Genomic DNA, 17,852 nt, shown 5'->3' with positions numbered 1-17,852 from the left:
AAATAGCTAGTGACATAACTAAATATTACTGGGCTCCACAGCAAATTATTTTTCAGGCCCCCAAAATGTCTATAGGTTGACCTGTTTCAGCGATATGTATTGAAATTGTATGAGTTAGGGCCTCACTGGACCCCTATAACTTCTGTGCCCACCCAGCATCTGCAGGCTCTGCATCTGCCTCTGTAGTTATGCGCCTGCAATAGTTAACTATTTTCATGCTTGTGTTGCTCATCGACTTTATACATTTGAATGTGGCTCACTGGTAAAAAAATAAATAAATAAGAAAAAAAAGGCTGAGCACCCCTATACTAGTACAGAGGGTAAGCCTATTATAACACCCCCAAGCCCTCAACTAATTTTGCAACTATTACTATACAGAATGGGCTAGTTATTGAATTTCTCAGCCACAGGGCCCTGAACCTTAGGACAATAACAAACAGGACAATGCAAGCATTTACTATCCCAAGAACCACTCATTACTTTCAATGTCAATTGCCCGGACCCACAGAGGGCTTTCTACGACAACCAGTCAGTTGCTGAGAAAATGCCATAGCGCGGATAAACCAAGTATATCTGTAACCATGACTTTAAAAGTTTGTTGACCTTGTTCACCTTTAAACAACTAGTTGTTTTCAGATAGACCAGAAATAACGACTTTTTCCAATTACACTATTTATGTGTCACCGTTTTGCGAATATTGAAAAGGAAAGTAATTGATTTGTACGATCGGATCTTTGCGTCTATGGCCAGCTTTAGTTAATACATTTCTTATCTTTGTCCCCTGCTAAGCAGAATCTCTGGGTTTCATTACAGGCAGCTGTTAGAATTGATACAATAGTTGCAAATACTCCAGAGATGCTGCTGAGAAATGTTTCAACTAAATGTTGCAAAATTGTAACAGTTTAGAGTCTGCGCCTGAATTACTGAGCTGCCAGACTCAAACATCAAAGACAGGAACATTCAACTTTAAACTTAGATTTTGGAAAAACTGTAAAAAATAGTTATTGTAAAGTGATTGAAAAAAAGTCTTTATTTCTGGGGAACAATCTAAAAACAACCGAGCTGAAATAAGTGTTTGGAAGGTGAACCCCTTTAAAAATAACTTATTAAACACCAATAAACTCCTACAGCATAATAGTGCGTTTAAATCTAAGAAAAACTAGAATTTGACACAGCCTACTAAAGACTAATAAAGCAGCAAAGTAGTAGCAAATGTAACAGGTTTTATATCAATGTATCACGTAACAAGAGAAGCTGGGAAGGCAAACTAGGCCTCGTGGTAGTTGTTTAGATGAGAAGATTGACACCACACCTTTAACGTGTGTCTTTTCCAGCTGAACAAACATATAAACCAATATGCTGTATTCGTCAGCAACAGCCAAAGCAGAAAATCGCAACTTTGTACAACTCTCTAAGCGACTATGGGGATATGTATATAAGACTTGAACCCAAAGGGAGGAAGCCCGCGCGTTCCACAATCCATTAGAATATAATTTAGAGATAACGTGGGGGAACACTCACTGCAGTTTCCCTCATTTGTGCTGTGGGCTGCAACACTATGCATGTTCGTCACACAACTATGGTGAACCCTCAGCCATTGTATAGGCCACGACCTAAATTACCAGCTTCGGAGCCCACACAACTTAAGTCCCCTCCCGCCTTTCGTCTGCACCATGGACACCACATAAACAACCAGCCCGAACTCATCCCATAACAATCCGCATATTTCACCAAAGGCCCCACACTCACGCGGAAAAATCCCGCGTCCATTTTGCCTGCCTCGCTCTCTCCACACGCAGTACAGCGCCAGGTTTCCCACAAACCACCGCGCTGGAAGAGGGCAGGGGTTTCATAGTCACGTGCTCAACGGGGCGGCGCGATAGTGTGACGTCAGTTGCGCGATTGAAAATGTATGCGTGTTTCGGATAAATAAAGTTTGATGCAATTGTGCGAAATATATGTTTTACATGTTTTATGCACCTGGGAAGTAAACAGTGTCGGACTGGGGTGCCAGGGGCCTACCAGAAAACCTTAGTCCAGGAGCCCATTCTCCAAACTATTTCTCCTCTTCCTAACCTCACTCAACCTCTATTCTTCAAGTGTCTTTTCTTTATATTCTATTTTTTATTATTCTATCTATTTAGCCCCTCTGTTCCCATACAGAAGTAGGTATTAACCATGAAATAGGCCAAATACTTAGAAGCCTGCTGACACTTGGGCCCACCAGGAGTTTTCCTGGTATCCTGGTGGGCCAGCCCAACACTGGAAGTAAATGACTTTGGGCCCTTATTTCGCCTTCTTAAGTTTTTCTAAAGCAGCTTTGGGGGGGGGGGGGGGGGGACTGTAAACTGATGCAAATTGATATATTTAGTTTATACATTTCTTATCTTTGTTCCTGCTGAGCGGAATCTCTGGGTTTCATTGCAGGCAGCTGTAAGAATTGTAAGATACAATAGTTGCTAATACTCCAGAAATGCTGCTGAGAAATGTATCAACTAATATAATAAGTTTTAACAGTTTAGAATCTCAACCTGAATTACTATTTTCTATTTGAAGTTCTATTAAAGTTTAATTTTTCACCTTCTTATTTTTTTCTTAAGCTGCTCTGGCAGGGGATCGCCGACCCTGTAAACTGTTTTAATTGATACATTTAGTTGATACATTTCTTATATTTGACCCTGCTGAGCAGAATCCCTGAGTTTCATTAAAGGCAGCTGTTATAAACAATACACTAGTTGCTAATATTCCACAGGTGCTGTTCAGAAATGTATCAATTAATGTAGCAAATTGTAGTTAAGAATCTGCACCTGGATTACTGAGCTGCCATACAGAAACAACAGAGACAGGAACGTAAAAGAGAGAGTATGGGTGATAGTAGAGGGGTAGAGAAATTGCGGAGCAGTGGCGTAAGGCATAATTTTTGAGCCCCATTTGTGTTGTGGGGACATTACCCCAACTCTTCCTTGCTTGCGGTCTTTGTTTGTAAATTTGTTATACTGCAGGGAACATGTGGATGCTGGACAACATAGCTAAAGGCTTGTGATGAGTGAATTTTTTTACCACACATGGATTCATAACAAAATTCTACATTAAGCCATCAGCGGATTTTTTTGTGAAACTGTGACAAAAATTCACCACTGAAAAATTCTGTTGAGATGTTGCAAATAACATAAGCATACGCTTATGTTTTTCATTTGCACTGGTGCTGTACAGTATCACTATACTGCACATTTACAGACAGTAGAAGAGATGAAGCAGTGCACTCACTTAACAGACCCTCTGCTGGATAGTCTGGTGCTCAGAGTAGGAGGATACGGCAACCTCCGGTAGGTAAACGAAAGAGGAAACACTGGCACTCAAGGCAATGAAATGCAGGGCTACCCCTTGCTGTTTATTCTTATGGAAGTGTAACGTTTCGAGGCAAACTTGATAAAGGGGCTCACCCCGAAACATTGCACTTCCGCATGAATAAACAGCAAGGGGTAACCCTGCATTTCATTGCCTTGAGTGCCAGTGTTTCCTCTTACATATACAGACAGAGCAGGGACCTCTGTTGTGTGCTATCACCACTAATGTGGACATCAAGTTCTTATGGCAACATGAGTGTGGTTTAAAGTGGTTGTGGTTAAAAAAAGTGAGTAGTTAACATTATCGGCACCCCACCACGTAGGCCAGAAAAATTCCAGCCCCCTGTTCCACAGACGTTGGACAGCGCTGGCATTTATCAGCCTGGCCGGTAAAAATGTTGCTTGATGTCAATGTTCTGTCTTTGAAAAAGCTATTGCGAAACGCGCGTCGGCGCGACTTTTGAATCAGTTGATACCATTTTAACTTAAACCTTGGGGGTGTTTTTAAGAGAATCCGCATAAGCGTTGATCTCTTTTTCTCCTTGCTCAGAAATCACAACTACTTTTCTACTCATTCTGTTTTCTCTCCTAAGCGCCCTGTGATTTGTGGTTTTATAGGAAAGTTAGTTCCTTATACCAGATAGACAAGATAACATATTTGAGACCACAGTCACAGAAGCGCTGACTTCTCCATCTTTGTGGGGTCCCGAGGTAGCAAAATACCAGTTAGTTTCTACGGGACTTTTATCTATGGAATCTGAGCAATGACAGCAATTTAGCTGGATGAATTGGGATTTCATTAATTGGCACAATCGCTTTATTATTAATTAATGGCTCATTAGTTAACCCCTTCTATATTAAGTTGGAATCATTGTTCTTAATTAATTGTTAATGAATCACAAATTATAATTAACCTCCACTTCATTTATCAATACAGCACTTAAGTCACTTTAACTCTTATGGGGGGAGGTTAATGAATTTACTAAATTTATTGCACTAGCACTTTATATCAAGCACATGGTCTCTAAGTAATTGAGCTCTGTATATGTGGGCAATCAATTTGATATTATAATTCAGTTAGTTCATTTTAAGATACACTACTATTGGGGACAATTATCCAGTTTGTTCTTTCTCAAAGCTGTAATATAGATTCCTTCAGCTTATTCTCAATACACTATGATTGAGAAAGAAGGGGTATCTTTTGTTCTACTCAAGATAACATTGATGTCAATGTTATTTATAGGGAAAAACCATGAAAATATAGGATGACCGGTATTTCCAAAAAAGGTGGCAACCCTGGCTGGCATAGTTCATAAATGTTGAATTCCTGAAGTTACAATCACATAAAGGCTGAGCTTGAGTTAGAAACAAAGCCCAACCTTAGAATTTGCTGCCACCTAGTGAGCACTGTGAAAATGATACAAGTGCAGTATACAAAACTTTCACCTTTTCTGCATTTCATGCTGTGCCTTCATAGCCTGCAGGACAGTGTGTGGGTGAGGAAGGCAGGGACTAAGGTGATATTCATTTCTCTTTACATGATATTATAAGAACATTTGTGTATTTAATCAATGAAACTGACAATTTAGTCAAGAGAGACCCAACAAAATGATCCAAAAATGGCATTGCAATAAATAGGTTATAACTATGGTCCCTCCCCTTCTCCCTTAATAGTTTTTCATTGGGCATGTCCTTTATGAAAGTATTGCTTTTTTAAAATGTCCTAGTTCCCCAATGAGCTATTTCAGGTGAGGGTTAGTCCTTCTTCTCCAGCTAAAGCCCATCTAAACTTACTCAATATTTTACACTACTGTGGAGTGTGGACCTTGTATAAACATGAGTATACAAGTATCTGTAGTATCAGTGAGACATGAATAATTAGCTGGGTGACTAAGGTAACAAACAAAAGTTTTAAATTGTATAAGTATGTTTTTAAACAAACAGCTGCACACCACTATAATTAGATTCCACATAGCCAAAAATTTATGCTGTCTCATGCATTTCATATGCACAGATGATGACATTTAATTATTTCTGTATTTTGGTGTATTTGGGGCTTATTTCTACAATACTCATTTTTAATACTAAAAAGTAAACTTTTTTATTTACCATTCAGTTTTACCCCCTAGTATACACCATGGGTCCAAGTGCTTATTTATTCACGCACATGCAAATGCACCTCAGCTGGAGGCATGGCTGTGTGCATGTTGACACTAAGGGGCAGATTTACAAAGCTCGAGTGAAGGATTCGAATTAAAAAACTTCGAATTTCAAAGTGTTTTTTGGGCTACTTCGACCATCGAATGGGCTACTTCGACCTTCGACTACTACTTCGACTTCGAATCGAACGATTCGAACTAAAAATCGTTCGACTATTCGACCATTCGATAATCGAAGTACTGTCTCTTTAAGAAAAACTTCGACCCCCTACTTCGGCAGCTAAAAGCTACCGAAGTCAATGTTAGCCTATGGGGAAGGTCCCCATAGGCTTGCCAGCGTTTTTTTGATCGAAGGAAATTCCTTCGATCGTTGTATTAAAATCCTTCGAATCGTTCAATTCGAAGGATTTAATCGTTCAATCGAACGAATAATCCTTCGATCGTTCGATCGTAGGATTAGCGCTAAATCGTTCGACTTCGATATTCGAAGTCGAACGATTTTAGTTCCTAGTCGAATATCGAGGGTTAATTAACCCTCGATATTCGACCCTTAGTAAATCTGCCCCTAATTATTAAATATACTTTAGTTCAAATGTGTCCCTTCCACTATTGTGATAAATGCCCATTCATTTGTTACTAAAATTGTGTGCAAATTGTGGGCTTTTTGTGCATCAGTACAAGTCCCAAAAAGGACTAGGCAATACTTCCTTGTATTTATATAGCCGTAAACTATGCATACAATGCTTATAAATCAGAGATTATACATCATTCACATCAGTCCCTGTCCAAATGAAGCTTACAGTCTAAGGACCCTATCACATTCACACACAATGGTCAATTCTTTCAGGAGCCAATTAACCTGCTTGTATTTTGGAGAGTGGGAGGAAACTGAGGAACCCAAAGGAAACCTACCCAGACATGGGGTTAATATCCAGACTCCTTAGTATATTATATATTTATATATTATTTTATATATTGAATAAGGTACCCCCTATTGTAAAATATAAGGATTTTATAAGTTACTGAGGAGTTCCATGGCCATATAAAAGCATGGAGGTTGAAGGCCGACTGTTTTTATACAGGTCATCGAACTCCAAGGTGACTTCTTATTAGTGATGGGCGAATTTATTCGCCAGGCGCGAATTCGCGGCGAATTTGCGCGATTCGCGTCCAGCGAATAAATTCGCGAAATGCCTGCGAAAATTCGCCGGAAAAATTCGCCGGTGTCAAAATTTTTTTTTTCGAAAAACGGGCGCCGGCGTCAAAAACGAGACACCGGCGCCGTTTCGCGAAATTCGCTAATTTTTCGGCGAAGCGAAACGGCGCAAATTCGCCCATCACTACTTCTTATATCCTTATATTTTGTAATAGGGGGCACTTTATTTATTATAATACACATGTTTCAGTGAGTCATGTGACAGAAATGACACCACTAAGCTCTGATTTTAATTAATTACATCACTAAGTACTGTTTATATAGTGAATAAAGTACACCCTCTTGTAAAATATAAGGATATTATAAGTTACCGAGGAGTTTCATGAACATATAAAAACACGAGGCTGAAGGTAAAGGAACTCAGAGGTAACTTCTAATATCCTCATATTTTGTAACTGTGAGTACTTTATTTATTATAACACACAAGTTTCAGTGAATCATGTGACAGAAATGACATCAGAACTCACCGTTTATAACTGATGACATCAGAACTCTCCATTTACAAGGATATCATTTACAAGATATTCATGGTTTTTGTGTATTATATAGTGAATAAAGTACCCCTCTTGTAAAATATAAGGATATTATAAGTTACCGAGGAGTTTCATGACCATATAAAAACACGAGGCTGAAGGCCGAGTGTTTTTATACAGGTCATGGAACTCCAAGGTGACTTCTAATATCCTCATATTTTGCAACTGGGGGTACTTTATTTATTATAATACACAAGTTTCAGTGAGTCATGTGACACAAATTACATCAGAACTCACTGTTTATAACTGATGACATCAGAACTCACCGTTTATAAGGCTATCATTTACAGGATATTCATATCTTTTGTGTATTATAAGGATATAATTTACAATATAGTCATGGCTCTTGTGTATTATATGAATATACTTTACAGGATATTTGTGGCTCTTTTGTATTATATGATATATAATTTGAGCATGAACAGTTGAAGCTGATTCCTGACTTGGCCCAACTGCGCATGCTCCCGCAGTCTTTGTATTTGTGTTGAGTCCTGAAAGAATATGAAGAAAAAGAAGATGGTGCCCTGCAGCTCCATTCAGGTGCACAGTGGAGGCCGGGAGAGGGCTTTTTTTGGTATGGGGGGTTTAGTTCTCCTTTAGAAAGAGCTTGCTAATCAGTGATAATAGGCTCACCATAATAGGCAAGTCAGACATTAATATTACACTTACTAGAAAAGCATGTGAAATGATGATGATAAGCATCCTGGACAAGCAAGAGGAACAAAAAAATTAAGCTTAACTAGGGGGCATGTGGAGAGTCCGAATCAGGCTTCTCAGGAAAACATGGGTGGTAGTGAGATTGGGCTCATGTATGGGCAAGTAGAATTTAGATATTGGGCAGTGTTAGAAACAGAACTAACTGGGTGTTAGTGGGTGCATTTAGCAACATATATATTTTAGGGTTTGCTATTAGGAGTAGTGGCTTTCTAGGAGGGCAATGGTAGAGATCATATCTGGTTTACAAGGAGGATAAAGTTCCAAAAGCATGGAACAGGAACCAGTTTTAACAAGTTAAGTAACATGATGCCTACCAAGATGATGTGTCTTTCCTGCTGCCTTATAGTAATAATAAACTGGAGATGGAATATCAAACCATAGTCTGTTTTCTTGATCTTGAATTCCCAGCAACCTTAAAGGGAAAGTCAACCCCAAAACAAAAATTACCCAATAAAAGAAAACTTAATTCTAAGCAACTTTCCAATATACATGTATTAACATTTTTCAGTGCTTTTAAAATTGAAGTGGGCGATATCAGGCTGAACGATCTACCATTAACCATTCAGATTAAAATAAGTAGGAAAAAGAACAAACCAGGTGATATTCTTGCTAATAATTGAAAGACAGCAATCGTATGACTGACAAATAGTTGTGACAGTCACCCTTTATATTGTCAGATGATCGACTGAATGACAAATCGCCATGGTACGAAAAATGTTGGGACACAATGTCAGAAAATTGTACGAAATCATCTATGGCCAGATTAAGACATTGAAAAAGATATTATAAGAATCTTCCTGCACAGAATACCATACTAACATACTCCATCAACATTTAATATTGCAGTATTGAAATAGTATTAGCCATACAGGACATCTGAAACCATAAATGAAAATCACCTTAAAGAATACTGTTTGCAAGACAGTCTATCACCACTGAGCTACTGCTGCTGCTGCAGAAGGCACCTCGGGGGGGTGTTGGTAATTGCACCGCGGCTGGAGCCCGTGAGCAAGGCTTTGGGGAGCAGTGCCTGAGCCTGTGCAGCAGTGAGAGAGAGATTGTGGCTCCATAGGAACAATGGCACCTCAGATCCACAGAAAGTTCATGCTGGAAGCGCCGCTGCGCTACAGAAAGCACAGAATGTGTCAGCTAAAGGATCAGGAAGAAGAGAGCCAGGGAGGAGAAATCAAGCGCCGCTCAATGGATGGTCGCTCTTTCGCCTTTTCCGTAGAAGACAGGAAGCAGAGTTTCTGTAAGTTATTTCTTAATAAAGACTTTGCTTTTTTAAAGTAAAATTTGTGTTAGTGAATTTTTTTTTAATGTTACTGGTCCTTTAATTAGCTAACCAGCAGATAAAAATGTGAGGACTTTTTTAAATTCACAGGAAAGCATATGCCCCACTGTGTAAATGAATGTTTATTACTTTAATAAAGAAACAGATAGCAAAATAAGTCCTAATACAATCACTGTGCACTCCTTATACAGGCAGTCATTAGGAAAGAACATGGTGGGAAGTGGGGGTGGGGTAACTATCATTCCTTTGAACTTACAAAGCAATATATAGTAAGCCAAGATTACCCCAAGAGAGCATAGTGGGTTTCTAATGGCTTCTCTATCGCACATTTCTGTCACTCACTTACAGAATTTACCCATATATGTAAGAAAAGACGACCCAGGTGCAATAGCAGATAGCAACCAAAAAGATATTAGCAATTACTTGTCACCTCTTTAAAGAGGTGGTTCACCTTCAAACAACTGGTTGTTTTCAGATAGATCACTAGAAATAATGACTTTTTCCAATGACTTTCTATTTTCTATGTGTGAAAGTTTTTCTAATTTTGAATTATAAAGGGTATATTTTCACTTTTTGAAGCAGCTCTGGGAGGGGGGTCACTGACCCTGTAAACTGTTCTAAATGGATACATTCAGTTGATACATTTCTTATCTTTGTCCCTTTACATTACAGGCAGCTTTTACAATTGATACAATAGTTGCTCATACTCCAGAGATGCTGCTGAGAAATGTATCAACTAAATGTTGCAAAATTGTAACAGTTTAGAGTCTGCGCCTGAATTACTGAGCTGCCAGACTCAAACACCAGAGACAGGAACATTCAACTTTAAACTTACAGTTTGGAAAAACAGTAGAAAATAAATAATGGAAAGTAATTTAAATAAGTCTTTATTTCTGGGGAAAAATCTAAAAACAACTGAATTGAAAAAAAAGTGTTTGGAAGGTGAACAACCCTTTTAAATACAATCTACTGATGTGACTAGACCAATCTACTATAAGTGTGTAATAAGGTAAAATGTTAATGGTTTAATATAAATGTGTAAAGGGGAACTCTGGCTTCCAAACTAAAATTTGATAATGAGGCCCACATAACACAGAAACCCCTACTATACCCATCACAGTTACCTGTTTCTTCAAAAAGTATGAATAAATGCCATTTTCTATGCTAAAATCCAGCGGTTAACAGTTCTTTTCTTTCTGCATCATTTGAAATCCTGGCAGGGAAGGAGGGACTAAACACTGATGTTACAAATTGTAACAACTACTCCTCAGCTTACAGACAGCGTGCAGGAACTACATAACCCACAATGCATTGTACTGTTGTTCCTTATTGAAATCACATGTGTAGGGAATTGTGGGGTTTGGAGGATGTAGGCTAAGGACAGATGCCCATTGATACAAAGTAACAGTAGTCAAACAGCTCAGCAAAGTAGTCAGAGAGATCAGCAGAAGAGCAGGGGGCTAGGTTCAGGGAACTGTCAGAAACCATTAAAAATCATGAAAAGTCTGCATATTTTTTAATTGATGTATATTGCAAAGTTGCTTGAAATTATGTTTTCAAAAAGGTTAAAGGGATCCTGTCATTCAAAACGCATCAGTTAATAGTGCTACTCCAGCAGACTTCTGCACTGAAATCCATTTCTCAAAAGAGCAAACAGATTTTTATATATTCAATTTTGAAATCTGACATGGGGCTAGACATTTTGTCAATTTCCCAGCTGCCCCCAGTCATGTGACTTGTGCCTAAACTTTAGGGGGTAAATTTATCAAAGAGTGAAGTTCCGCCACTAGAGTGAAATTCCACAGCTCTCAATTCATTTCTATGGGATTTTGAAAGGCGTATTTATCAATGGGTGAAAGTGAAAGTTCACCCTTTGATAAATACGCCTATAAAAATCCCATAGAAATGGAATTTCACTCTAGTCGCGGAACTTCACTATTAACTTCACTCTTTGATAAATATACCCCTAGGAGAGAAATCCTTTCTGGCAGGCTGCTGTTTTCCTTCTCAATGTAACTGAATGTGTCTCAGTGGGACATGAGTTTTTACTATTGAGTGCTGTTCTTAGATCTACCAGGCAGCTGTTATAAGTAAGACCCCAGTGGGTGAAGAATAGTAAGCTATTTAAGGGAAGGTTTCAGGAAGTTACATTAGAGATGCATTGTGGGAAGAAAGCAGTGGGCTCTGCAACAGTAGAGTTATCTCCTGGAAGAGTTGCTGAGCCTAGATAGTGTGAGGTCTAGTGGTGTAACAGTATGCTCTAGGAAGTGTAAGAGAGCAAGGTAACTAGCATGGGCAGCTATGGCCCATGCTAGGAGTTAGTGGGCATAGTGTTCCCAGCAGGAATCCCAAAAGCAAGGGCATAAGAGGAAAGGCAAGGTCTGGAGAGGGGTGCCTGTGAATGTGTGTTCCCCCATGGCAGTTTACAGTTAAGGGAAGCAAGGAGATCAAGCCCTGTGAAGTGCGAAAGGCCATGACAATAAAGAGAATGTGTTTTAACTGCAACTCTCTGCATCGTGTGTTTCACTGAAGGTTTTCCCCACACAAAAGGTTGGTGGTACATCAAGGGTGAACAATGGGTACGACACAGGAGATATTTGCCCTATTACAAGTGACTAGGTCAAATTTCAATCTTTCTCTGAGCCACTGAAAACAATTAACACTAGGATCAATAAATTCACAGAATGTCCTACAAGGAAAGATCTCCCAGTAACAAAGTTTATTAAATCCAGACAGCAGATGACCCCAGAGCAGGAAACTAGTCTCAGCACTCAGGGTAGCTGGCATCTGCACTAAGGGTACATCTCCTCCAAAAAAACACAAGATAAAGTACCCAATATGCACAACACATTAGGAAGTAAGGGGACATACATAGCTGAAACACCTTTGCTGTTTGTTTATATGTACCAAATATTTTATGTGTGAAACCGCTATATATTGTATGTTTATATTATATTATGTTCAGGCCTATAGCAAGGGTCTATGCATATGATAAATGACTTTCAGTCATATTTAATACATTTGTTTTAGTGCTCCTTGAATGTAATTTTAAGCCTGTGGTAGGTCAGCCACTGGGTAAGCCAGGGGTAGTTGTCTAGAGGTATGCAAACACTCTAGGGACATGATTTGGTTGGTATCCCACACATCAATGATACAGCTATGGTATTAGGGTCTCCAAAAGTAAATAATTACTCACCACAAAGGGGAAGTGGCCCAGGTGCACCGCCCTGAGCCCTCAGCACGGGGAGCGGACAGAGAGGCATGGCTCTGAAAGGTTAGCCTATGATTAAGTGTTTATGACACGAAACGCATAAGGCTGTGAACACAATAAACTTTCTTCACTTTGAACTATTGGCCTGGTGGAAGTTTGCCTTCTTTGAGTGCCTGCTCCAAATTGGTTTTTCGGTATCCCACACATCCCCAATATTATTGAGGTTTAGTGTAAGCCACACCCTAGGGGGTTAAGTGATGCTAGCTGTGGAAATTCAGTGTTTCCTCATAGGGGCATCTGTGGTACATGCTGGTTATAGGTGATTATACTATGGACAGAGCGTAGCACTTTGCTCTGCAGAAGGACCAGTGGTAATGTTTCTTTATGCGTTTTTTTGACAAGAAGGGCCTGCCAAGGCGGTCCTGTGTTTCTTGTGTTCACCGCCCATGGTTGGTACAGTGGGGGGGAGATGCCTTGGTGCATCATGGTCAAGATATGAGTCAGCTGTGCTGCTAAGTAGTATAAATATGTATCAGGTAAGGCCTGTTCCCCCCTGTCTTCTAGTCTCATCAAAATGGTGAGGTATAGTTCTGCTCTTGAGGTACCTCAGATAAATTTAGTGAAGAGTGAGCTGATATTGGTGAAAACTGCTTTGGGGATAAGAATTGGACAATGCCTCAGGCCTTGAATTTATTCTGGGTCCACTGAATTAAAGTATAAACATTCTGGGTCTGGAACTATTAACTACCTGTATGGGGCATGACAGTAATGACTCTTGATTGTGTTGTTCATCAACTAAGAACAACACTGACTTAGTTGTACTAATCTTGAGCCCATAAATTATCCCAAAGGTACGTGTGAGGTCAACCAGTGCTGCAAGTGACAGACCCATGTCCCCAAAGTATACCAGGGTATATACGCAGATGGTAAAGTGAGGAATTTTGCCATGAATCCACAGTTGGCCAAAAAATTCACTCATCATACACACACAAACAAACAAACAAACATATATGTATACCCAACTGATGAACAGGTGACACTGGTTTGTGGGAAATCTGTGTTGCTGGCTTTACTGTAGAGATTCCTGCTGCAGAGCTGGTAAATGTGAGGTTTCCTTACATCTAATAACCAACCATACTTGAAGCATCTTAGCTTAAAATTTTAAGATAGGGTTAATATGTTACATTTGCAACGTCATAAAATATGTTGAATGTGAGAAAGCACAGTCAAATTCCTTCAATCAACTGCATTCCCCAAGAAATCTGGGCAAAGAAAACACTAGAATGAAAAAGATTTGGTTTTCATTAAAATCGAATGTGTGGGTTTGTGTAACTTTGAATAGGCCTTTCTTTGATTCAGGATGGAGTTCTGCAATGTTTAAAAAGGTCCCCACCTTTCTATTTGATATCTGTAGAATTACACTGTTTTCTTTAAGCTTTAGAAAGTGCACATAGTGAAACAGCCTGAGTTTTTTCATATCAATAAAATGTGCAGCCTTTGTTTGCACTGAAACTGTATGTACAGTATGTACTTTGGGAACTGGATGATTACTTGTTTAACATCATTTTTGTACATGTTAATGCCTGCTAATTATATAGTAACAGTAAACCAAACAAGTGCAGACTGACATCAATTATACCTCAAGGGATACTGACACATTTTTTTTAAAGACCATCTGTATGTCAGGAATCAATATCCTGGCAATGATCCTTTTTCTTCTAAATATTTTGTTTTTGACTGTACAGCCATCCAACCATTCTGGCCTCACTAAGGAGCACAGGTGTGAAAGTATGAACAGCCACAATGGTACCATAATCCTTATTGAGGCAAGTGGTCATTTTGTTAAGACTGAGAAGTGGTAAAACATTTTCAGAAAGTCTGGTTGCTTTAGACTTATCACCACTAGATACTGTACTATGTAGATTGCTCAGATGGGCTCCTGTTGGAGGATGCTAGTGCACACCAGGAGGAAAGGTCACTAAACTGGAGTCAGCTCGAAGTGTTTATATGGGTAGTTGACCTAGTTTATTTTCAGTTTGTTATAAAATGGTCTACTCATAGCAGCTTTTCAGTTCATTTTATGTTTTATAGGAATTTTTTAAGGCTGAAGGCCAAGTCATTTTCCAAGTCACCTTCCAACTAGGAGGTGGCTTCTAATATGCTAATATATATTTGTTGATAATACATATAATTTGTGTATGAAATATATATATATATAGATATATATATATATACTTTGTAAACAGCAAGTAAGTTGCAGGTAAAACTTAGTCCCTGTGTAAAATGTATAATGAAGCAATATAATTCTTAAAGGAAAACGATACCCGCCAAACAATGTAGGTCTCCAAAAAAAGATATTGCATAAAACAGCTCATATGTAAAACCCTGCTTTATGTAAATAAACCATTTTCATAATAATATACTTTTCTAGTAGTATGTGCCATTGGGTAATCATAAATAGAAAATTGCCATTTTAAAAAATAAGGGCCGCCCCTTGGGATCGTACGATTCACTGTGCACACAAACATACCAACAAACCATACTTGTTAGGTCACATGAGCCAATTAACAGACAGAGTTCTGTCTTTTGCTTCCACACTTCTTCCTGTTACAGTAAGTGTTGTGGTATTTCTGGTCAGGTGATCTCTGAGGCAGCACAGAGACCGTCACGAAATGGTGGCTCAAGACAAGAGATGTAAAAGGGCAAGATTTACTTAAACATATAGACCAATTTGGTAAGATTTTTTAATATGCCACTTAATATGATGCAAACTGTCTGTTGCTTAAGTGTTCATTGTGGGGGTATAGTTTATGCTATATGCAATATGCTACTACACACTAAACTGTGTTTTGCATATTTGAACCCTGCATCCAGAAAAGCTCGCAAAGACCTCCGCCTCCTCCCCTTGAATGAGAGAGTGTGGCTGAGGCACATAGGTGTCCCAAATCCCACTTCCTAATCTGAGCATCATTCAGACATTTTGAATCTGGCATGGGGTGCAGAGCGCAGTTGTGCCATGGACATGTGCTTGGTAAATGAGCAAAAACGAGAGCTATTTTGTGCTATTGCCCTTAGGTGGGATATTATGTGGACACATAAACACCACACCCATATGTGCTTGTTGACTGGGGTTCAGGTCTGGGATATATGCAAGTGTAGAATCAGATCACACTCTTTTAAATAGTAGCTAACCCTTTTCAATACAGGGCACTAAATTCCCTTTGCATAAAAGATATGGGTAACTGATATTTACAGCTTAGTGCATCCACCTAGTGGGCACTGAGGAGCACATCTAAGGGGGAATTCCACTAGGAAATAAAACACGCAGTTTGCAGTAAAACAATTTAACTTTATATAATGAATAAAAGAACAATGAGGTTAAAGGGCTAGCCAACCCCCCAAAATATTTGCCTAATAAAGGAAACCCTAATTATAAGCAGCTTACCAATATACATGTGTTGAAAATCTTCGGTGCTTTCAAAGTTATTTGTAATAACTATTGCTAAAGAAAGCAGTATTTGCATAAATCCTGGCTGTTTCTTTTTAAACACTGTTGCAAAAGTCTTGGTTCCCCAGCAAAGACAGGTCTGTCAATCAGCTGCCTTGTCTTACATTGTATCAACAGTCTGAGCCACCAGGACAGAGAATAGAAAAGGATAGAAAAGGACAGAAAGACACTGCTTGCAATAGCAATAATATACAAATAACTTACAAACAGTAGAAAATGTGTAATGAATGTATATTGCAAAGTTGCTTAGAACTATGTTTTCTTTTATTTGGCAAATTTTTATTTTGGGATTGACTTGCCCTTTAACATGTTCAATTCAGTAATATTCCTGCACCGGGGAACTGTAGATCTGTCTGGTAATTAGCACAGTCTCTCAATTCACTCCAGGTGGAAAACACAATTCAGTTCACATGAAATGTCCCTTTCCCCCAGAGCTCTAATTCCCCAGGTAGCGGGAACTACCTGTCCCAATGTACCTCTCCTGTAGAATATAGACTGAACCTCCCACATGGCAGGCTTATGAGAAACACCTGTCCTCACACAAGGGACACACAAAGGTTGCAGCAGACATCCAACAGCTGATTTGGAGGCAGGGCAACATCTCCCTTTAATCTGAAGCTCAAAGTTTGTCCAAACTGAGCACAAACATAGTCTCACTCTTTACTGCAGCTCCTTTACGCTCATGCTGCACTGCCACATTCCACAGATCTGGCTCTGGCTTATGCAGAAACAGGGACCCCTTATAAGTTCTGTCTGTTACCCTGTGGATTTGGCTCAGAAGCAAGGCACTCCCCTGGGTCTTCCTTCTCTCCCAGGGATGCACGTCGTGCCCTGTGAGAATCAGCCAAGTGTGGAATTAGCCTAAGCAGATTGATTAGTTTGGTAAATGGTTTTACTTTCATTTCTCACCAACAGTCATGTAATCTATGTCATAACTACTCAGAGGGGGCAGCTTACAGGGTACCCCGCCATGTATATTTAAAGCACTGGGTAATTGAAGGCAACAATTCTTTGACAGTGGTTGCACTTTTTTATTTTTCTCAAATCTAAATATTCAAATTAGAGTTTTGGATCTAATTCTGTATTCATCAGAATCTTTTTTGGTGGATTTAGTATTTGGTTTGGTTGAATCCAAAAAATATGAAATTGGTATATACCTTACATTTAAAATGGAGTATCAATAACCCTTTAATATGATATCAAAAACAAACAAGCAATACTTGAAATGTATATATTAATTTTATTAACTGCCAGTATTTTGACTGTTCACAGGAAACAACCTCCTGTTAGCTTAACTCCTTAATAACCAAGGGTTCTTCATACCCAGGCAAACAAGAAGAGTGCCTCAACAGTGTAAAGCAGCTGATTATTTAGAATTTGTTAGCATTGGTATCTTTCCCACAATGACAACATAATGTTAGCGGTGATGCATAAATGTGCATTGCTTTTAATCTAAAGGCCATATTTTAATACCTACAATATGCACTTTAATTTAAAAAATTAAATATCAGTTCTATTTATATTAAGTACACAAAACATTCTTTGTTTTTTTTCGAGGGTGTCCTGCCAAAATATGTGGACTTTTGGCGATGATTCTCTATTTATATTAATTTTCTGACCTTTTTTTTTACAGGATTTATAAAGTTGCCATATCTGTTCCTAACTTGCTTGTACAGTCACACTACTGGTAAAGTCAAAATGTGGACATGACTGTGAGCCACTGTAATGCTGAATAAACCTAGGTAACAATAAAAAGCTTTATGCATAGATTAATACAAATTAAAGACTTCTCTTAAACATTTAACCGTTTAAAAGACAATGTCTCGACAGTTATCATCATGTATGAAAATGTGATTGCTCCTTTAAA

The 17,852-nt window shown here is 38.8% G+C and overlaps 1 protein-coding gene across 1 annotated transcript in view; it reads right to left on the bottom strand.

Moving 5' to 3' along the window:
- The window catches only part of srrm1.L (serine and arginine repetitive matrix 1 L homeolog), a gene marked incomplete at its 3' end in the record, with an annotated part of 35,481 nt that extends 33,675 nt beyond the window's left edge, over positions 1-1,806 (bottom strand). Inside the window, 1 exon segment of the mRNA NM_001137574.1 lies at positions 1,750-1,806. Coding sequence (NP_001131046.1) covers positions 1,750-1,770 — 21 coding nt within the window.
- Between the last annotated feature and the right edge of the window lie 16,046 nt (positions 1,807-17,852).

Source organism: Xenopus laevis, chromosome 2L, assembly GCF_017654675.1.
Source record: "Xenopus laevis strain J_2021 chromosome 2L, Xenopus_laevis_v10.1, whole genome shotgun sequence".
In the NCBI taxonomy this organism is placed as follows: domain Eukaryota; kingdom Metazoa; phylum Chordata; class Amphibia; order Anura; family Pipidae; genus Xenopus; species Xenopus laevis.
The sequence above is the reverse complement of the archived record's forward strand: the minus strand, read 5'-3'. Positions and strand labels throughout refer to the sequence as shown.